Here is a 22,305-nt window from a genome sequence, read left to right on the forward strand (position 1 = left end):
CCCCAGTAAAGTGAAATTTAGTAAAACTCATCTTCGGACGTCAACAATCCAGATGTGGCTTGAAAACGACACATTACGTCACAGCGCCATCTAGCCAAGCGAAACGCTTCAAATGAATTCGTCTTTCAGTGAATTTCATAAATGTTCTGAATCTTTTTTGTGTCCTTTTGCTAGTAATTGTGATCTGTCCGTCAACCTCAGCGACAACTGACACTGAACTTAATAAGGGGGCATTCTGATACTCTAAATTGTCAAAGAACGCGAACTTTATGCAAAACCTCATATCTCATATTACAGTGTAATAAATGCGGAGAATTCCATGCGAAATTCTTCAGTTTACACTGATATTCTAATTCTATCGTTATGACCACACAATACAACTACCTCTTATGTTAGTTTAACTTTGTAACAGCCCATGTGGTGGACCGTGTTGAACGAAGTTTCAGCATCACAAACCAGTCAGTTACGCAAATACATCGTAGTCTGTGATTTGTCAGACATGGCCCTCCTCTTTCTAGGTAACTTATTAAAAGAGTTGGAGGGCGGAGTCCCGCACCAAAAGGAATAAATTGGGTGGGTACAACCATAGGCACCGGGGTACGACTTCGTCCTTCTCGACATATTGGCAAGAGGACGATATTCGCAGCTGTCAACCTAAGGCCACTTAACAACACAAAAGTCATATTAAAGGGAACTAAAACAGCCGAAAATGCAGGCCAATAAAGACGCAGAAGGTGGATGGAGGAAATTTCTCTGGAATTCCGAAAAGAAGGAATTTTTGGGACGTACCGGATGCAGTTGGTGTAAGTGTTCGAAAGATTTTTAAATCAGCGACTCAGAATTTGGATTATATCTTGAAATATTCCAACAACTAGACGATTTTGTTGATGGCACAAAATTCATAGAAAGGGGCTTGCTCTTCTGTTCTGTTTCTTGACTTGATGGCAACATGGCACCTGTTTGATTGGGACTTCACAGCGCTGTGTCGTGACTTAATTCTAATGGAAAAATCCCCACGCGCTGGACAGATCTCTGTACACTGACCATGCTAATTTACCGAGAGTCATGAGACTCGTTTTCCCAAAATCAGTCTAGCAACGGTGTAGCAATTGACTGACGGTTGAAATTGGTTTGTAATCAAAGACTAAAGTCTGTTAAATGTATGTTTTATTCGGATATCCACTGAGCACAAGAGAAGCTTTGTAACAAACGCATAGACTACATTGATAATTTTGAGTAGCCTACGTTACATTGTACCTAACTGCCGACTCGTATCAGTGTCCTTTGAGAAAGAGGTCATTTTGAAGGACATTCGGCTGTGTTGACAACGTATATTTTATGTGAAATGACCTTTTGTTTGTCCCCTGTGTAGTTGCTCAGGGTGGTTTACCAATATATAAAACGCTGTATATTTCGGAGGAATTGCTCGACCATATACCTAGATTAGAGGTGTCAGGTTACAAACTGGTCGCAACATGTGGTGCCAAACTGAAGTACTGACTTTTCAGTGAATATTCTGTGAAAAGAGATTTATACACATTTCTCTGTTCCAGAGGTGAGCCATGGTGATTCCACTTCATTAGTTCATAGAGCACATTCACAGCTTCTGTCGAAGAAGAAATAAATTAGAAATGCGATATTGATCATCTTCGATACTCCTTCCTGTTTACAGACCGAGTCGTTTCCCTCGTTGTCCCTCGCTCTTCTGCTTAACAATTGGTGTCTCTCTCAGCCTTGAGAAAAGCCCCCCGGTCGTTTATCGCATATCAGCATTTCTCTTTATCTAAAGTTAACACATGTCTAAAAGACGAGTTTGACCTGTGTACGACTCGCCTATGTAGTTGTCAGGGCCTACTTCCCCGAAGTTACGTTACTTTAGGACTCGTATAACATTTCGAATGTCAGTCAGTTTTTAGTTGTCCGTATGACCGTCAGTGTGTATCATAAAATGATTTATAAAGTATAGAAGAACAGATGTTGAATTGTTATAGTCTATCACTGTTAAAAGTAACCGGGAACTTCTGCCGCTCAGTGACACATGTGGTCTCGTGTGTCTTCTCAGTGCTGGAGCGTTGCCAAATGGCTGCCAGCATGCCGTTTGTCTACGAGTTTGGGGACCGCAAACTATGTTGTTCGAAATCATCTCACGTTAACAGTCTAAAACTTAACAGACGTCTTCTCAGTTACACATAGCCCTTTCGATGGAACTGAGTTTGCAAGTTTCGGGTCCTTTGTTAAAAAGAGCCATGGTCTTGTTTTAGCTCGTTAGTACGTTTAGTCGTGTTCTACTCGTCGTCACACAGGTTAAACCGCCCCCTCCCCTTATTTAAATTTAGATTAGAGATAGACTGCTCAAAAGAGGATATATGCAGGTTCTCTAACCGAACGCTTGGATAGCCTACTTTGTGTTTTGGAGAACACTCCATTGTATATTCCACTTTTTTCACAAGCGATGATATTTTGAGCTATGTTGCTCTTCTTCGTTGTGTTTTATTTAACATTTGCTACCCGCGTTGACATTTATTGCCCACTAGAGCTGAGGGATTTTCTAGGCCCTGTTCGACGCAGTTGAAGAATTCAACAGACTGTAGTATCATGGGGGAAGGGCGTTGTGCGTAGTGCATAATCAAAGGGAAAGTGAAAAGTTTGAAGGACACTCCCCTGTAGCGTCTCATTGGTCAGTTTTAGAGGTTGGAAATTTTTGAATTGGTGTTTTGCGTTTAGGTTGACACCTGCTTGTGTTCGTCCGAATTCCGATGAGTAGACTGTCATGTTTATGTCGAGGATTGACAGCTGGCAGCAGATATTGGATGGTTCTTTCTAAATAGCCGGAGCAGCACGAAACTGTTGCTTTCTGTGTTAAAAAAACAAACAAACAAACAAGCAAACAAACAAAGCAAAAAAACCAAAACACCATTACCCTGGGGGACTAACATCTTTACCTGCGCAAAACAAAGCAAAACCAAAAAAACAAAACCCTTATGGTTGTTATTTTGCAACACTTGCTTATTTTATTGTCTTCAAACAATGAGTTAGCACATGTGTTTCCTGGAGATTTGAGGGGTATTGTGTTTTTATTGCCAAGACTGGTACAAAGAAGGTACACACCAGACACCAGCAGACCAACTGTTGTCTTTGGTATACACTAACCAAACCTGCTCCCCCAGCAGTAGGGGGGGGAGGGTCAATGGCACTAAAAGCAGCAGAGCAGGAGTGGGACTGTCTCTCACTGGCAGGTACGGGGTTCAACCAGGAAAACTCTCTGAAGTATCATTTGCATAAGAGAAGCGTAGCAACATGAAGGGAAGGCAACTTTGATGGAAACCAGGGTCCCACTGACATTAAGAACAGAGGAAGAGATTTCTGGAAGATTTGCTTTGCCAGCTAAACATCAGCACTTGTCCAAATTTCAATCAGAGTGAATATCAGGAAGTTCTACTTCACATGAATCACATTTTACATGTACAATATGACACAATATCCTGCTTTGTTTTCATTACTGAGAAAAGTCAAGACATCTTACGCAGTCTGCACTTTATATTGGTGATGTAAGATAATACTGAACAACAGGACACTTGAAAAATACTGTTTAGGGGATAGATTGTTTTCCAGTCCATCAAAGACTATATACAGACAGCATATGCACTGCAAAAGAGAAATATGATCATGTTTCTTTCACTGTAAGACATTCTCCATGTAGAGTAATACTTCAAAATACTTTTGTATGATAAAATGTTTTATGCCACCTTTGTTTGGGGACATAGTTTAGCCTACGTGTTTAACAATAGGATAGAGAGGATGGATGGGATTCAGAGATGGATGCCATTTTGGTCACGGGCCTTTGACTTCTCATATGTACGTGACTGGTCATTGGCTTGGACTGTCTATTCTGCTGCTAACAGCTGGAGTCGGAGAGTCAGGGGATAGTGTCGTATTCCCTGAAATGCCCAATACAAGCACCCCCCTCCCTGGAGCTCCATAGATATGCTAAAATTAGCCCTCTTGAATGCGCTTAAGCCTCAAAGTAGATAGATATGCTAAATTAGAGGAGCCTCAAATAGACTTTCTCACCTTTCACAAAAGTCAGGTTTGGCCCATTAACTGCATGAGACACTGAAACCACGGTCAAGTCCTCCCGTTTGTCCAACCAGAAATGCCCTTTTAAATGCGCGGCGTTCTTTCCCTCACAAATGAATTCTCTTTTTTTTCCCTCCTCTTCTTTGCAGTTAAAATCTTTATTTTCTACGTCATTTTCTATGGATGCCTGGCTGGAATCTTTATCGGCACTATTCAGGCCATGCTGTTGACGCTTAGCAACTACAAGCCCACCTACCAGGACCGGGTCGCTCCCCCAGGTAAGACGGGTGTCGTCGTCACCCCCCCCCCCCTCCCCAGTTGTTTCCCACTCACCTTAATTTTGATATAAGACATGTTTGTTTTCTACAGCACTGTCAAAGGAACACTGTCATAAAACAACTCATTGCGTCATAAGAATTTTGTTATTTTCTGACTTTTTCCTGGCACTATCACACTGTAGCTTAAGGTTTGAAGACAATTGGCCTGATAAGAGTGAAAGTTCAGTGTTTTCATTGCACTTTGCGGCGTGGAATGAGTCGTCTGAAAGACAGAGAGTAGGGATTAAAGGGCTTTTGGAGTGAAAGAAAACAATGTGTGTTGTGACAGCATTGTTACTAGGGAATTGTCTTTTTTTTGTTGTTTTTTTTGTCCACACAAAAGCACAGCGAGGTTTACTACAGCGTGCTCCCTTTCTTGGTTTAGTAATTAAGAGAGACAACTCTTTAACACGCCAGATACAGTCTTTATATGATGTGCAGTGGTTCATAAGACTTTTCAGGAATTCTTAGCATTGTTTTAAAAGCAATAGGCTATTTACACCATTTGTCGGACTAGGACTCTTGAACGCATTTATGGATACACTGAAATACCTTTTGGATATTACCTACAGATTTTTCTACACCTCATTTGTGTTATAATAAGTTCAGTGTAATGGGCCAACAGGTTGGCACAAGTTCTTCAGACACCAAGAGGGCGTTTTAATATGAGAGAGAGAGAGAGAGAGATACAGGATTAAACACAGAGGAACATGCTTTGTTCTCTTCTCTTCTCTAGTTAGTGTAAGGCTGATGTTTTTTTTTCCCCTTTGTAAATTTCCTGGTGGAAGCTTTCTTGAACTGAAGCTCTGCATATCCTCAGAGAGAGAGAGAGAGAGAGCTTCAGCCATTTTGTCCTTCATCCCTCCCATCTGTGGTGTTAACACTCTCTCTGTCCCTCTGCTGAAATGCTGCCTCTCAAAGCTACTGATCGCTGTCTCTGCCTGTCACTATCACAGTGGCTATTTTCACACCAGATACGAGTGTTTTGTTAAGATCAGCTGTTTTGTTTGCTGTGTGTGATGCTGAAAAGCTGATTCTTTGTTTCATTTTCTATAAGCTTTCTCTTTTGCAAACAGAAATTCCTTCAGTAAGCTTGTGAAAGAGAGCTGGAATAGAAAAAAAAGGAGTAACAGCAAAACACATTGAGTTGATTCCTAGCGGTTCCTTAATCTCAGATGAAGTTAAGGCGCTGTTTCTCACTGTTCTACCGCTTGGCACGGTTCTGAGCTAACCCTGTCAGTCTCAAGAACCTAATCCCACCAGCTATTTGCACAGTGACGGCTGCTGTCTTGGAGGAATGTTTAGTCAAAGCCGTAAAGCAAAGGAGCCAGCGCTTTGCTGCTTTTACTGAGGTAGTCACTTTTCTCCTTTAAGAGTAGCAGCAGCCAGTAAGAGAACACAGGTCCTCAGCAAGGAAGCAGCATGAGTGGGTGTGGTCACCAGCATGCCCGACTCCTTCCTCATTGGCTCCTCTCATAAAGGAGGGCAGGGTAAGACACCCTTTTTTCCCTGAAGTCCACGCCCACCCTCTTAGGGGCTAAAAGTTTCCATTGTGTGTGAGAGTAGCACGTGAGGCGCAGAGTGGAGAGAGGAGAGGAAGGGAGGGCAAGAGGATGAACACTGTTACAAAACAATTTCCTTAATTGAATATACAAGTTTTTTGTTCTCTCTCTCTTTTTTTTTTTTTAGATACTATGAATTTCACATGGCCTCAGCCACAATATAAACACATATTGGCATACCGATAAATTACAATTTTAAGAGGCGAGAGAGAGAGAGAAAGAGAGAGAGTGAGAGAGAGAGAGAGAGAGAAATGACATTACAAACAATCTAAGGTTTCCTCTCACTCTCTCGCTCCCCAACTGCAGCTGGTAAGACCACGCCCAGTCCTGCTCAAGCAGTGTGGAAAATTACTGCCAAACTGAGAACATGAGGTTCAGATCCACAGCCAGCCTACATGACAATGAATGGACTTGCCACTGGCACCTCATTGGCCGTACATGCCTCATTCTTTTTTATCTGTTTGAATATGCTTACAACAGACACGCGTTCATATGCCTGCAGCCTGCAAATTGGCAATAGTGATAGCTATGGTTTTTCTCCTCCCATAGTCTTTGTTTGGCGCTTGTTCCTCAGCCTAATTCTATCTGTTCTCTGCTTATGAAAACAGATGCTGTTTCTTTAAAGTCATTATTATTCCTCTTCTAAACTCTGATTTCTCTGCCCCCCCCCCCCCCCCCCCCAGGCCTGACACACACTCCACGCTCAGAGAAAGCTGAGATCAGCTACAAACTATCAGATTCCAAATCCTTCGAATCCTACGTTAAGTCCATGAACGACCTGCTGGAGTACTACGAAGATGAGCCTCAAAAAGACAGCTTGGTTTTTGAGGACTGTGGTGGTATGTGGACTATCCTGAGTTTAAACATTGTACTTAAGTAATATTAACTGACATATTACAAACAAGAGTAGGATGAGCATTCTGTAGATATCCACTATTGGTTGCTGTTGTGACCCATTACAAGAGACTCTGTTTTGCAATATGAATAATTCCTTAAGACACTTGGGTTATCGGTGTAGGCTGAATGGATTCTGTCCAAAAGGAACGCTAAGGAAGAAGTTGTTTCAAATGTCTCTCAGCATAATAACTTCACTTTGAAGTCAAGGTCTTGAGATTTAAAAGTTCAAGATTTGCAAGTGTATTAAATAATAACTGGGAAATTCCCATGGCCACATGCTGGTGACCCAAAGCAGGTTTAAGTTTTTTTTTTTTTTGTTTGTTTTTTTACTTTGCTCGAACTTAAACCTGCTTTGGCTCTCAGGAAGATAACTGCAATTCAGGCATGGCTAGCACTCACAAAGTTCCTTTTAAAGCCTTTTGTGCCTTGAGTGACTGAAAGACTTCTCTCTGTGCTTACCATCAGATGTCGCAGAGCAGTACAGAAACCGTGGAGACTTGGAGGATGAGAGTATCGGCAAAAGGATGAGCTGTCGCTTCAAGAGGGCGTGGTTACAAGCCTGCTCCGGCACGAACGAACCCACATACGGTTTCAGCTCAGGAAACCCCTGTCTGATCGTCAAGCTTAACCGCATTGTCAACTACAGACCAAAGGTGAGACCTGCACTGGGTTGCTGGGCATTTGACCCTCAAATCTCATGTGATGTTAGAGCATTATTGACCTGTAGCTTACCGAGCAATTTCTGAACCTTCAGGTTCCGAAAGACGACATGCTCCCTGCTGAATTAAAGCCAGCAAAAGCGAACCTGATTCCAGTCTACTGCAAAACTAAGGTATGGGGGGGGGGGGGACATTCCATAAAACATCAACCAGTATTGACTACGCCCAAGTTTGACCAGCTCAGAGATATTACATTCTCTGTTTGAAGCATTCAGCCATAAAACCCTTTAGATGGATTTTTTTTTGTCTGCGGGCAAAAAGAACGTAGGACTATGCGCTAACAATATCATGTTGTCGTCACAGAGAGAAGAGGATGTCGACAAAGTCGGAGACATCAGATACTACGGCTTTGGTGGTGGCTTCCCCCTGCAATACTATCCCTATTACGGCAAGCTCCTGCAAGAAAAGTACCGGCAACCTCTGGTGGGCATTCAGTTTCTGAATGTGACCTTAGATGAGGAGATTCGCATTGAATGCAGGGCATATGGCGAAAACATCCATTTAAGCGAGAAGGACCGTTACCAGGGACGATTTGACCTTAAAATCACCATCAACTCATGACCTCAGCTATGGAAATAGCACTTTTTTTCTCTGCCCATTTCAATACAACATAAGAATTTAGTGCAAATAAAGAAAAAAGAGAAAGCTGTTCAATTTAAAGAAAGAAAAAAAAAAAAGAAAAAAAAAAAGAAAAACAACAACACACATCTAGTCTTGAACAAATTTTCATAACATGCGGGACCTACACTTAAATCTGTTTTGCTTTCCACTAGCTTTTTTTCTGCATTTGTCTAGGGTTAGAATGTAAATTACAGGAAAGAGTAGTAACGGCAAAGTATTTATTCTACTGTAAATGAGAGACTATTCCTTGAGCCATGGGACATGTTCATTTATTACTGTAAATTCTTATTCCACTACTGATGTAGCCAGAAGTGTTTCTGTCCTCTGAGTAGTTCTGCCTAGTGTGGTCTCTAGATATTTTAGAGTGTGCAGTGCAGTAGTCGCATACAATGGTCCTTTCCAAGCCACGTTGTAATTTCTGTTGTCTTATGTCAGTAAGCTTTAGTGGTCCAAGGTGTGTGTGTTTGTGTGTGTGTGTATTTGTGTACTTAAAAACTGAAAATACCGGCATGGTACGCTCTGATCTCAGTAGGTCCGCCTGTATGCGAGTATGTGTGTGTGCGTGCGCGTGTGTCTGTATGTCTAAGTGGCTGCACTCCGTAAAACCTTGTTTTGTTTTCTTTGTCTTTTTTTTCTTTTCTTTTCTTTACTTTTGTTTTCGTTGATTGTGGGGGAAAATACATTTTTACATCACTTTTTTTTTCTCTTTGTTTTTCGATCATCTTGATAATATGGGATTTCTGGGGGTTGAAGGCATTCTCTATTTGGGTCTTTTATTTCCTCTGACTTTTAAGTGTAGATCTGTGTGTGTCCAGTCTGAAGAAGTGACATACTCTGCCTGTCACCGTGGCAACTGAGTGCTTTTAAACCTTTTTTTTTCTTTTGCTGGAGGCATCACATGACGTGGTGTAACTTTCTAATGAATGTTTTAGCCATTTTCATGGTGGAAGAATTTTATATTTATGCAGTTGTACAATTTTTTCTGCAGGAAAAAAAAAGTGTAATGTATGAAATCCAATACCAAAGTCACTGGTGAACAGTTAGAGTTGTATCAGATGCAATGCAGTACCCCCATTTACTAGAACATTTTGTTGGTGTTAAAAGTGCTTAAAAGTCAATGTATAAACATCACAATACTTGTCAGGAGTTCATCTACTCTTGTCATTTTATTTTATCCAGATCTAAACAAAATAAATGGACAAACCTAGATTTTTGTCAAAGTGGTCTTTAATTCTTTTCAAGTGTCTTATAACAAAACGCTTCTACAGAAAATTCATTCGTCTAAAATCTTGAAGAAATACTGTACCTATAAAAAGAAAACAAACAAACAAAAACAAAGTTAGACAAAAGGCAAAGAAAACATCAGTTAAGCAAAAACTATAGGACTTTGGAACTGATGAGAGTTGAGAGAGGAGGCAGTCCTGTGTCTGACTGCCCTTAAATTGAAGTGTGTGTGTGTGTGTCAGTGATAATGGAGACTGCACTAAGGTTGGGATTTTATCCAGCTGTACCATCAGATTACGAGCTTGCATTCTTTCAAAATAACGGACTCGCCCTGAGAACTCTCATACAGTCCTGTGCCTGATTTTGACATACGAGTGTACTGTACATGTGTGTGTGTGTGTGTGTCTATAGCCAGAGTCCTAGGAATGCAGCAGTAGAATGAGCGGGTGACCAGGAGAATGATTAACAACGACTCAATTGTCTGGCACAGGCTCACAGATCAGGAGTTTGCTTCAAACAAAGACGTTCGCCCGCCCGGTTGAACAATGGCTTTTTTTTTTCTGCTTACACTGACCCTGGCATCCTGTTCCCTGCTCCTGAGATGGGGGCTGTAGGCCTGATTCAACCCACCCAATGCCAGTCATGGGACCAGTGTCTTGGGCCAGGCTGCAACCCCCTGTCCTGAAAGCTCATAATGGATGGAGAACTATGTGTGAAGGCGAGTGAATGGCCAAAATCATCAAAGCGGCTCCTGTTCAAACCAGCTTGGTTCAGCTAGCTTTGGTTAGATTTGTTTGTGTGTGTGTGTGTGTGTGTGTGTGTGTGTGTGTTTTGGGCTGTTTCTGTGACGGGGAAGAGGAACAGAAAGAGAAAGGAACTGAGGAAAGGCTTACCTCCAGAATACCGTCCTCAGGCAGATCGGTGCAGTGGACAGCGTTTTGTACTTTGGTTTTACCATAGAGAGCTCGTAGAGTGGAGGGTCGGAGATGTCGTGCAATCTCCTGTCAAACGGCATAAACACAAACGTCAACGTGGTTATTGTAAAATGTTGGCTAACCACCACACTAGAACAGCTCTGCTTTGTTTTTCTGGACACTAGCCAAGTATTTTGCACGTTTTCTTTGTTTTTTTTTTTTTTTTTTTTTTGTGTAAACGAACGCTGCTCTATATTCTCACTCTGTTAACCGTGACAGACAGTCATCCAATAGACTCGTGGTATTCCACACTTGTGGTCATGTAGGAAATCGGAGGAAAAAAACAAAACAGTGAAAGACGAGCCATAGAGAGACAAGCCGTACAGTGCTGAGAGAGCTTGACTTGAAAGGGAAACAACAAAAAGAACATTAAACGAGCGATAATATTTAAAGAGGCTGTATGTGATTATGAAGTATATGAACGATATGAACTGCTGCTCTCCACACTAATCTGATCAACGATTAAGGCCGACATCTCAAAACAAATCTTCAAATTCATTGCCTTCACTTTCTTTTCCTCTGTTTGTGATGTTTTTCTGCTTTATTTTACTCTGCTGGTGATGTTTTCTTTCTGATGGTTCATTGTCTTGTGTGACTAATGTGGGACTGCAGTGAAAAGACGGGACGTGATGAGATCTTGCCAAGGACGCAGGCTGGCCCTCTGCTCCTCTGCTAATCTCTACCACCGGGAAACCCAGCCCACCCCCTTCAAGGCCCTGCCCAGTAGGGGAGGGGTCTCACGTAAATGTAAATAACCCAGAAAGAGAGATGAGCAACGAAGACCAACAGGCCTACGAACAAACATCTTTGTCCCCCCCCCCCCGCCCCCCTCAATTTGGATAACATTTAATCCTTGGAGATGCTGATAACTCTATTCTCAAAGGCTCAACTCAGGACTGTCAAGAACTGATCCAAAGACTACAAACCAACCCCAAACATTCATGAGATCTTGACTGTAAGACCACGCATTATTTTGGAAGGAAAAATCATTCATATATATCCCAACTTGGGTTAGACAGCTCCAGTGAAGCTGGTTTGAATATTGACTCTTCCAGAGCATGTTTTTACAAGTCTTCTAAGTTCCACGTAAGCCTATAGCTAATGCAGTGACAGTGACAGTGGGAGAGGTCATACAGTGACACAAACACGGTGACATTTATCCTCCCAATCTACAGCTCTCTCTTCAGCCTGTGTCCCACTACCACTGCCACACAGGGACCTCTGAGTGTTACGTCAGTCCCTGCAGGCTGCAGACCTGGACTGGTACGGTTTGGTTTACATAAGGAGCCAAAACAATAGCCAGACAGATTACACTCTGTCTGTCTTTTACTGAATTAAAGAGCGAGTACACCCACACACTAACACTAATATATACACAAACAGATGCAGGCATACACACAGTCATTAGAGAGGAATGCCAACCAAGGGTTAAAGTCACTCAACAGAAAGTGGCAAATTACTTGTAGACAAACAAAAGAAAATACTTATTCAGATCTTTTCTACGGAGCAGAATGCGAGACTGTGAATAAGTCTTTTCAAAAGCAGTGTACCGTTACAATGGCTCAAGTCAACAGGTAGTTCAGCTATTCTGACTAAAGCTTTTATTTGTTCAGTGACCTTGAGAAGGCTAGTGTATCCTGTGCACATGTGGTGCGCGCACACACACACACACACACACACACACAATAGGCAGTTGAGCTGCTCTGGAGGAGAGTGAAATAGAGGGAGATTTGCAGAGTGCTGAAAGAATTCCATGGCCAAAGTCAGCTCTCAGTAATTGTATTAGTTCCCAACAAGTGACCCGCAGGCTGGGAGCTTAATTTCATTCTAACGAGCCCTGTGGTGTGCCAACACTGATGTTCAGACACACAAACACACACACACAAACACACACACACAAACAACTACAGTTTGCCATGGTGAGAAATAATCAGGTTAACATCAGGCCGTTCAGTTCTCACTGCAAGCTGGTTCTAAGCCTTCTTGCTGTAACCCTGTGGAAATTATGACGTTCATTCGTCCTGTGGAGATTCTGTGCCACTGAAATTTCTATGTTCCGTGAGACATGAATAGATGCATGGGAATAATCTTGTTTTTCCGTTAGAAATAAAGGTTTATGCTGAAGCCTCACTGCTCCTGTTTTCCCAACAGAGTCAGACAGGCACACTGTCAAGCGCATGTGTGCACACTCACTCACACACACACACACCCTATTCCACCCCCTACCAGCCCTCTGACGAGCCACACAGAGAATGTCAATACTGGTAAAACACTGACGTCACGTTCTGTCTCCAGATACGGGAGGACAAATAACCCTTTACCCTCTGTCCCAAAAAGAAAAATAAAAAAAACAATCTGGCAAAAGTGAGGTCTGTTCCCATCTTTCCCTGGGTTTTGCTGGTGTATTTGTTTTGTCCATCTGGTACTGACTAGCCTGACTGTTGCTCTGTTTCTCAGGCTGAATAAGCTCATGACTGGCATGGAGAAAAGTGAATTAGCGTAAGCGGCTATGATACAAGCTAGCAGCAATAAACACGGTCCTCATTAGCCTAAATCTAGTCAGAGGGGATGAGCAGAGCATGATAATACACAGCATTAAAGAAGATAAGGATTATGGGGGGGATAATGTGGTAGTGATACTGTGAATCTCTCTGAGGAAAAACCAGTAGTGAGTGTTTAAATCTCATATGCCCGTGTTGACGTGTTTACTGCGCTAATGCTACGTGTCGTTGTGGAAAAAGTTGAGGTGGAAACTCCAAGTGTAGTTTGAAGAACAAGGTTATGACTCTTCTCCATTTAAAAATAGCCGACGGGGTGACACTGCATAGTCCCATTCAGTTCAGTCAGTGCCGTGTCTGGCTCCACCTCACTCTTCTAGTCTCAGGGCCTCTCACTTCACTGCTATTCACAATTATGCAAATCTGCAGAGCATAAGACTTATTGGACCTAGATCAGGTCCAAGTCAATTTCACACATAAAACACTATAGTCTTAAAAATAAATAAATAAATAAATAAATACATGCCATGCTGATGGTGATTAGATTTATCAGCCCAAACAGACAAACAAGCAATTGGAGAAACAGTCTGACTGAGGAAGAAGGGGTCTTGGTTGAGTTGATCTGATGCGCCATGACTCTGATGTGCTGATGTAAGAGTGCTTTAATTAAGCCCAGATCAATGCTGTGGGACACACTGGCAGGCTCCTGAAAGACTACTGCCATGGTTACCACAGGTCCCCTTTGCCTCCCCTCAGAGAACGAGCATTGGAACATGACACCAAAAATTACATTCTCCAATTATCATACTGCCTTGACTAACTAAGTAAGCCGGTTCCTAAATGAACAGAACTGGGTTGTTCCAAGAGGGTAAATGTACCTTAACAATACAGTATTTCTACTCCTATTTCTTCTCTTAATACTTTAGAATACAAATGGTTACGATGTGTAACTGATATTTCATATAATGTGGGATATTGTATGTCTCTTGGTTCACTTGCAAAAGCTTATTTGGCAAATATGAGGGTAATCTCATTCGCGAGACATACATCATAGGGAAGTTATTACTATTTTACAGTTAAAATAGCGGGGAGAGACAAGCTTTGGGAAGCTGACATTATCCATGTCAAAAGAAGAACAGAGGGGAAAAAGACGAGGCACATCCCACAATTCCACCCTAGGTATGTACACACATTTTTATATGGAGCCAAAAGACTGTCATTCAAAAATGCCATGTAAGCATTTTGAAACATGCTTTCCCAGTCCTCTGATATCTCCGGCAGAAATGTGCTTCCAAACACAGAGTCAGTGGATTTGAACTTATGTTTGAGGGTTGGTACAATGCCAAAGCTACGAGTGTGACAGCTCAGTCCAGGGATATGTGCAATGTAATTACATAACTGTGGTGTGTTTTAATGAGACAAAACTGTAATGGTCTTGTTTATGTGTGTGTGTGTGTGTGTGTGTGTGTGTGGACTCACAGACAGTAATAATGGGAGGGTCCTGTTCCAAACGGGCACTATGCTGAGCAGTGAAAGAGAGGAAGGGTTGGAAGTGTATTAGTCCCGGCTTTGGTTACAGAAACACTTTGTTTCTCTGCAGGGCGGATGGCTTCATCACGAGACACAGGCACACTCATCTCATGACCACAGCGAGCACACGCACGCACGCACGCACGCACGCAAGCGCGCGCCGTAAGCACATCCTGTCTGAGCTGACAACACACAATCTTTCAAAACTTACAAAAAACCTGCACAACTCTGGCTAGTGACATCATTTTCCTTTCATTTTCCTATTAATTTTGGGACACGTACGTGGCAAAGATCTTTTGTGTCACAAATCAGTAACAAAGGCATCCATTTAGTTCACGTAACTTAATTGTAAGTACTTTACATGACTTAAATGCACCAAGACTACCAAAAGTCTTATCTCAATGAGGGTTAAAACCATACTAATGACTAAAACCTCAGAGGTTAGTCTATTTAAACTGGGTTGTGCTAGTTTACACCCCGTGAAGGTAATGTTACTGTAAACTGGCTCTAAGAGCTGGAAGTAAGTCAGTCATTGACAAGGAGGGTCAGCTGAACTTTGCCATCTGATACGATCTGTACACTACATTATTCATCAGTTTGGTTAGAACCTAAGAGTTAATTACCACTGAGAGAGAGGTTCTTTTATGTTAGTTCTGACACAGGCATACACTAGAGATTCCCGTTTTTCCATTAAAAATCTGGGTATTTAATTAGATTTTATTAAATCCCTATAAAAGCAGATGCGGTCCTGTGTTTCAATGTGGTGAGGCAGAAAATGGCGGCAGTGTGAGAGCTGAGAACACTTGAAAGAGCTCTGCGTAGAAACAGCAGAATTTCTGTGCCACTGTGCTTAAAGGTCACCAGAAGAAAGAGACAGATCTCATAAAAACACTATTCTGGTGGCTTCACACATTTAAAACAGCCTCCTTTAGCTTTAAGAAACAGTCTAAGCACAACAAAAAGACTGTTTTATTAAATACACCTTTGCCTGGGAAAGTAAGACAGAGAGAGAGAGAGAGACACACACACAAAGGGTACATACAGTATAACTTGGGTGATTAGGAAAAAAACATTTCAGTCTTTACCAAAGAGTTCGGTATGGCTCAGTCTGATGTATCCATTGTTGAAGGACAGTACAGGAACATTACATCTGAGATATGTCAGAATGTACCATGTCGAAATGATAAAAAAGAGGTTTGGAATACATTCAGACATAGCTTACATAGGAACATAATGTTCCTCTGCCTTACAAGTGAACATTTTCACTCTGCAACCTCACGGAGGGATATACTGTCTTTAAAATGTTCAGACCAGCATGTTCTAAGCCAGCAGTACTAAACGCCTCTACATGGGCTCTTTTCTGATGGCTTCACTGTGATGAGAAGACAATCAAAGGCAGCTAAAAACAAGTCTGAGATAACATACTGACTCATTATGTGATGATCTTACATCACTCGCCTCTCTCAGTTTCAAAAAGAGACCAAATAGGACTGTTAATGACAGAGGGAGAAAAACACAAGACGAGTTAAGCTGGGTTCAAAACTAGGGATGCACTGATCCGACTTTTTCAGTCCTGGTACCGAGACAGATACCTGGGCTTTGGGTATCGGCAGATACCGAGTATAGATCCGATACCTGTATTTAATTAATAAGCTGTATTTCTCACTGTGTGGAAGAGCTTGGGATCATTCTTTTATGTGTAAGGCAACATCAGACTTGACTTAAACGTTACTTTCCCAACTTTGTAAAACAAAATGTAACAAATAAATACATAAATATAACAATGTAAATGTAACAAATAAATACATATAGGCTATATACAAATTTATTGAATTGTTATTTGTTACTAAAATAATAAATAATCGTGCACTGAATTCGAGAACCTTTTCTGTTATTTTTGTCACTTTCACACTATCACTGGGAAGTTTCTCGCGTCTTTGCAATGCACCCGACAACTTTATTCTTCGAGTCGTCCCCTTTTTTGTTTGGTTGAACTCGTGTTCTTTGGTATGATGCGTCTGGAGGTGCTTGCCCTGTCCACACTTACCCGGGTAAATTTAAAACCCATAATTATTTCTGCGTTTAGCCCTTTCGTCCACACTAAAACAGCGTTTTCGACCACCGAAAATGTTACTTTTCGGAAGCGCTCTCTGAGGTGCACTCATGTCAAAACGCTGGTTTCGCGTTGTAATCTGGATGGGGAAAACAGAATTTCAGAAACGATGACGTATGGTTGCTATGACACTGGCAAAAGTTTGTGCTCAAGACACCAAAACAAACATGACGGGTGCCATGCAGTCAATTCTGCTCTGTCCATCAAAGTTGCTAATCTATCTTCAATTACAGATCATCATACTGTACAATGCCCATGCACTGCTCCAATGTAGAAGATGAGCTTTATATTTGCTGCGCTTAAGAGATGGAAAACAACCACAACGGCGGTTCAAACCCTACATGGAGCGGCGATTTTAGACGCGACCTGGCCGAAAAATTAGTTGGTGGGACAGCTTCATAATGGCGTAACTACAAACACTAAGGCGTCGTTGGTGTGGATGTATAACATTTGGAAAACGGTATGAAAATGATAGTATGTACAGAGCATAGAGCTGACTTAAATATATCAGCCCCACAGATCAGCCCTATTGTCACCGATTGAATCGGACCGATATCCAATATCAGTATCAGATAGGTGCATCCCTGTTCAAAACCATTGCTAGTATCATTGAAGAGAAAACATGAAACAGCAGTTTTCTTCCATCTGTAAAGCTACAATTCTTACAAATTCTTACTCATGCAAGAGGCCAGAATGGTATTTGTAGCTATACTGATATAGGCTTTAATACATGGCTAACTATGTGGAAAAGATCCCGTGTTCATGTTCTGATGGGTCCAAGCCCCAGGGAGTAAGTTCTTCAATTTAGGCCAGGCTCTACATATTTGTGGTGGAGAAATTTGGCAGAACTCTGTACAAAGGTCCTTACTTGACCCCCAGAGTAAACCAAACACATATTAAATTTGACTATACTTTTAAACTATTGGATTGTGATTCCTTGGAAGGAGCAACACACTTAAACCACATGGCATAATGAGTTTGTGTGGGAGGCCTTGTAGCTGGTCCCAGTTAGCTATGGAGCTTCGCAGAGCATCAAGGCAAATGCTTCCCATGACACTAGTGTTTAAACCAGGCGCTACGGCTCTTAAGACATATTCACATACATCCACAAATATTTTGAATAGGGCCCACTCTTTCTCACGACAGCTCAGATAAAAAGGGGTCATAAAATAAAAATAAAACTTCTGTGCTTTGTGTACGCATATGAGAATAATTACGGATGAAAAGAACATGAATTGTGGCTTTTGGAACATGCCACACAAGTGATTCAGTTCAGCTTTAAATGAAGTTTTTATGCAGATTGTCTATACCTGCCTGAATGTTGTGATGTCAAAATCACACACAGTTTGCTATATCATCCTCTCCAAGCACCAGAGGACTTTTTTTCCGTTTCTGAAAAAGAGATACTATGAAACCTGTTAATGGTACTGCTCCACATCAGCTATGGTACGGTCACATTAGACCTTTTATTACAACTTCCAGACAAGAGGCAAGTACGACAGGTAAAGATGCATTCATTCTTCCCCTTATTTTCACACTGCCATTTTAAAAAACACATGTCATTTAACTGTGCCACACCCAAAGCTAATTTTGGTGTACTTGACCGTGGCTAATTTTCAAATTCTCCGCTGTTCAAACATGAAGACTGAACAGGGTGTTATGGCTGTCTAATTATCTTACATAAGCAGCTTCATAGAGAAGTTATCCCCTGTCCTGCAAAATATTATTTTTTAATAATGTATGCACTCATAAACAAGGAACATAGGAGGATGTAAGAGGATGAAAAAACAGACATTATCATGTTGTGTCTTAAATATTATCCTCTTTTTGGCATCTAGTCTTGTGTCACGTGCGTGAGTAATTTAATCGTGAGCTTTTGGACAGATGAACTTTCTGTATTGGACTCAAATTTGACACAGAGTTCTGTGTATAATGGAGTGATATTACAGTGATGGGTGTGTTGATACGATATATGGAGATTTTGAAGCTTGCTGCTGAAATTAAACATAAACACACCTGCCTTCAGATTCAATTAAACAGTGACAGGGAACTAAAGCCTTTTCAGTCAGAGCAATCTGTAGTCTGTGTCATAGTGTTTACCAAGCTCACTTTCTCCCTCCCTGTGCACTCTGTGTGTGCTTTGTGTGTGTGTGTGTGTGTGTGTGTGTGTGTGCGCGCGCCTGCGTGTGGATGAGGGGGAGGGTAGAGGGAGGGGCTGTCCCTATTGAAAAGCGCTGATCTCTTTCCGGAGGCTATGATTGAGCAATTGAGTTTGACCTTGAAGAGGTCAGACTACAGGGAAACATATTCAGTGTGCCAGTCAAAACCAAGAATGGGACATTGACTATAACAAAACCCTAAACACTGGCCATGGGATTCAGAAACTGAGCTAGCATAATCAAGCTGGGTAATTATTTGAGCCAAGTTAGTATTTTCAAAGATATTTTTTTCTTATAAAAGGGATTATATATTACATTAAGGGATTATATTTCATTTGCACCCTGTAAACCAGGCATTCACATGTCTGTCTCCTTGGAAACAGAGTGACCAGATCCTCGTACTAAGAGCCAAGAGAAAAATATGGTGTAGAAGACTTTTATGTCTGCAGTTATCGAGGCATAACAACAGCTATTATCTCACTATTTTATTCTACAATATTCAACACATGTGCTATAAAAAGACAGTTACAACTGCAAGTTCCAGAATTGTGTCTGGGGACAAAGGTGTTTTGAAACAAGCATACAATATGTCTTATATATCAGTACTTCAGGGAGATTTCTTGACTTTACAACAGACTATGATTTAAACAGACTCTATAACAGACTATAACCTAAAAAAACAAATCTCAGATTTCAGATTTTTAAATATAGTTTATGCTATATTTCATAGAAAAATGTATATACTTTATATCCCTTCTCTCTTCCTGCAGCTAACAATATTCATTTATCTTCATATTTATATCAGATGACGATACTATGACAGGCCAAATCTGACACTGTGCTCACTACCTGAACTGTGATTCAAATTAACCACAAATGTGTATTTACACACACACACACAAACACACACACACACACACACACACACACACAGATGCCTCGGCCACAGTAGTTTTCCCTGCTAGACTTCTTTGTAACCTTGCACTGACCTTCTAAAACTCTGCCCTACCACCAGCTTCGTAATAATTTACCTCATCTTTGACCTTATTCCATGTTTAACTTTACAACTGTGTCCTATCTAACAACTAACCATCTTCAAAAGTAAGGTCCATTTTAAGAGCCACTCACACCCTGAGAACTAAATGGAAAAAAACCTCAGTCCTTCACTGATCATTACAAAGTCCATTTTATTATCAGGTCTTTTTAGTGGTCACTGGGAGGGGTGGACAAACTATAATTCAGGAACTCACTGATTGTTGTCAAATGGAGCTAAACAGGGCCTTAGCAAGATACACAATGGATTCAGTAAACTGACAGAGTCACACAGGATTTTGGTGCTTAATATGAGAGTGCCTCCTAATGCTGTTTTATGAGGAATGTAATCCATGGTATCTCACCGCCATGACATTGTTTACACTTGCGTCACAATAAAGCTCTGATTTGGCTGCTTATGCGTACAAAGACAGTGTGCAGTCGAGCATTTATTTTGAATATATACAGTATCAGCTTGAGTGGAAGAACATTCATGCTTACTCTGCAACATTCAGTGATAAGAAGACTGGAGCCGATAGAGAAAATCAAACAGACCTCCTTCAGTTTTCTCATGTAAATGATAACCAGGTCCAACATCATTTTCTTTTTAATTTTTAGTTTTATTTTAATTTTTTAGGGAAAGAGCTACTAATTTCATCCTTATATGACAAAAAAAACAATGACTTAATGATAGGAAAGATCTAACTAATGAAAATCTGCACACACAGACTGATATGGGCTTCACTTACTGGGTCTGCAGGCCCGCAGAACTCACGGAAGGTTCTGGGAGCGTCTGTGCCACGGATCTCCAGGGCCACGCAGGGGCCTGCGCATAGCTCCGTGACCATGCCCTGCAAAAGGACCAATCAGAAGTCAGCAGATCTCTCTCATTATAACCAGAGCTAAGGCTGGCCTTGTCAAAGAGCCCATTATGTGAGAGCAAACCTTGGAAAGACATTGGAGCAGCTGGTGGACTTTAAAACAGCTAAGGTTTCCAGTCTGCTTCTGAAGAAATATATAAATAAAAGTAAACAGGAGAGAACAATCACTGCTATTGTTTCACAGGCTGGTTGGTTTTCACTAAATGGTTATTGAGGAAGATGGGTGGGTTTCTCTAACACTGTGGCACAGTAATACAGATCCCTAAACCGAGGGGAACAGGTATATTATGAATATGAGTGAATACAAGTGGGAACATCAAAGAGACTGGAGCAGGCGGGCTGTGGGTATGTGTGTGTATTACAAAACCAATAAAAACACATGCCCTATTAGATAACATAAGCTGCTGAGCTGGCTACCTTTAATAATTTATGCCTTTGCAAACAGTACGTTACTGGTTATTGTACTGAAAGGCAAGAGGAGAGGAAATTCCTGTTCCCTAAAGTTAAAACCACTATCTTTTTCATGTACCGGTTCTATGTAATTCTCTGAATGACCAACACACATCTGCCAACAAGTCACGGTTAAAGCACTGTGATTTTTCCAAATGCCGCATAAAAACTCAAAATCCGGGATACGTTTTAGAAATATGAAATATTTCTTCTTGGCTTGTTCATGTTTTGAGAAATACCTTGCATTAAATCTGAAATCAAATAAGTGGTAAGAGAAAGGAAAGGTGGTGTAACGATGGACCGGTGGTTTCCAGAACATTCTCTGACTTGTGGTGAGGGAACAGTAACATAACTGGAGAAACACAATTTCTGTGATAATGCACAGCTCATGCTGAAGAGGAAGTAAACACTCATTGTAACAGGGCTGAGTGTATGTAATACTCTTTTGCACACAGGTTCATTATAACATCAATGCATGGGAGAGAGAGAGAGAGAAAAACACACAGACAAGCTGTTTCTGTTTCACATATAACCAATCATCCAGTCACAGTTCTTGGAGATATTAGTATTAAAACACAGCTTTCATGCCTGGTTTATCACTCAGTATCAGAAGACCTGATTCATGAGAAGAAGGCAGGTTTCAGATGAATAGTTGTAAATACTAATAACCCTGAGTGAATGAGTGTTGTAAGCAGTGCTATCATAAAGGACTGCTGATAAAGATGAGAGACTCACTAAGGATAAGCCCAGGCTTCTCTTTTATCATTACTGACTCAACAGACAATTCTTTACCATAACAGAAAGGCACCCATATTCAACAGTCTCTAGGTCAGAAATGACAGGTTTGGCTTTTTTTTCTATAAATGACAGTCTGAGAGGAGGGGGCAGGGTGTAAGAGAAAACACATGAATTTTGTCTTCAGTTTTTCACACTCTTGAAAGCTGTGAAATTTCTGTGAAGTTAATTTTGAGATCACAGGATTATCAGCCTCTCTCAGGCAAACACGATTACATAAGGGACTGTATCTTGTTAGGGACCAACATAATGTAAGACAGAGAAAGAGGAGTTTAAGTGTTGTGTAGTTGTTCTGTTATTACAGTGTTGGGGCAGAGGCTGGAGACAGGTCAACTTGACAGTTAATCTAGACTCTGCCCCTTTAGCCAGTGGAACATTCTAGAACGTTCTAGATGGACTTGTGGAATCATTTTAATGTGTATCAAAACAACTATTTCATGTTTATGATCCTTCCAT

The 22,305-nt window shown here is 41.2% G+C and overlaps 2 protein-coding genes across 3 annotated transcripts in view; one reads left to right on the top strand and one right to left on the bottom strand.

The window, feature by feature from the left end:
* Nucleotides 1–606: 606 nt before the first annotated feature.
* Nucleotides 607–9,400, top strand: atp1b1a (ATPase Na+/K+ transporting subunit beta 1a). Of its 2 annotated transcripts, none has more exons than XM_030791173.1 (6): nucleotides 607–803; nucleotides 4,227–4,355; nucleotides 6,640–6,795; nucleotides 7,319–7,522; nucleotides 7,618–7,685; nucleotides 7,876–9,400. In XM_030791173.1, exons 1-6 carry the CDS (start codon nucleotides 710–712, stop codon nucleotides 8,131–8,133), a joined length of 909 nt encoding a protein of 302 aa, XP_030647033.1. In that variant the 5' UTR covers nucleotides 607–709; the 3' UTR covers nucleotides 8,134–9,400. The 2 variants fall into 2 exon arrangements, with proteins under 2 accessions (XP_030647033.1, XP_030647032.1); XM_030791172.1 differs by having other exon boundaries at nucleotides 7,319–7,506; nucleotides 7,608–7,685.
* Nucleotides 9,401–9,428: 28 nt separating this feature from the next.
* The window catches only part of nme7 (NME/NM23 family member 7), a 31,766-nt gene continuing 18,889 nt past the window's right edge, over nucleotides 9,429–22,305 (bottom strand). Inside the window, exons 10-12 of the mRNA XM_030791668.1 lie at nucleotides 20,473–20,574; nucleotides 10,311–10,418; nucleotides 9,429–9,499 (exon numbers count right to left, since the gene is read on the bottom strand). Of these exons, the coding sequence (XP_030647528.1) occupies nucleotides 9,467–9,499; nucleotides 10,311–10,418; nucleotides 20,473–20,574 (243 nt within the window). The 3' untranslated portion in view covers nucleotides 9,429–9,466. The remainder of the gene's footprint in view (nucleotides 9,500–10,310; nucleotides 10,419–20,472; nucleotides 20,575–22,305) is intronic.

This window comes from Chanos chanos, chromosome 14 (assembly GCF_902362185.1).
Source record: "Chanos chanos chromosome 14, fChaCha1.1, whole genome shotgun sequence".
Classification (NCBI taxonomy): Eukaryota; Metazoa; Chordata; class Actinopteri; order Gonorynchiformes; family Chanidae; genus Chanos; species Chanos chanos.

What these genes read in the sequence shown, in the direction of transcription:
- atp1b1a (XM_030791173.1), top strand. Translation starts at nt 710, where the DNA reads ATGCAGGCCAATAAAGACGCAGAAGGTGGATGGAGGAAATTTCTCTGG. An exon ending in GGACCGGGTCGCTCCCCCAG is followed by an intron (nt 4,356 to 6,639) that starts GTAAGACGGGTG and finishes CCCCCCCCCCAG; the next exon opens with GCCTGACACACACTCCACGC. An exon ending in GGTTTTTGAGGACTGTGGTG is followed by an intron (nt 6,796 to 7,318) that starts GTATGTGGACTA and finishes GCTTACCATCAG; the next exon opens with ATGTCGCAGAGCAGTACAGA.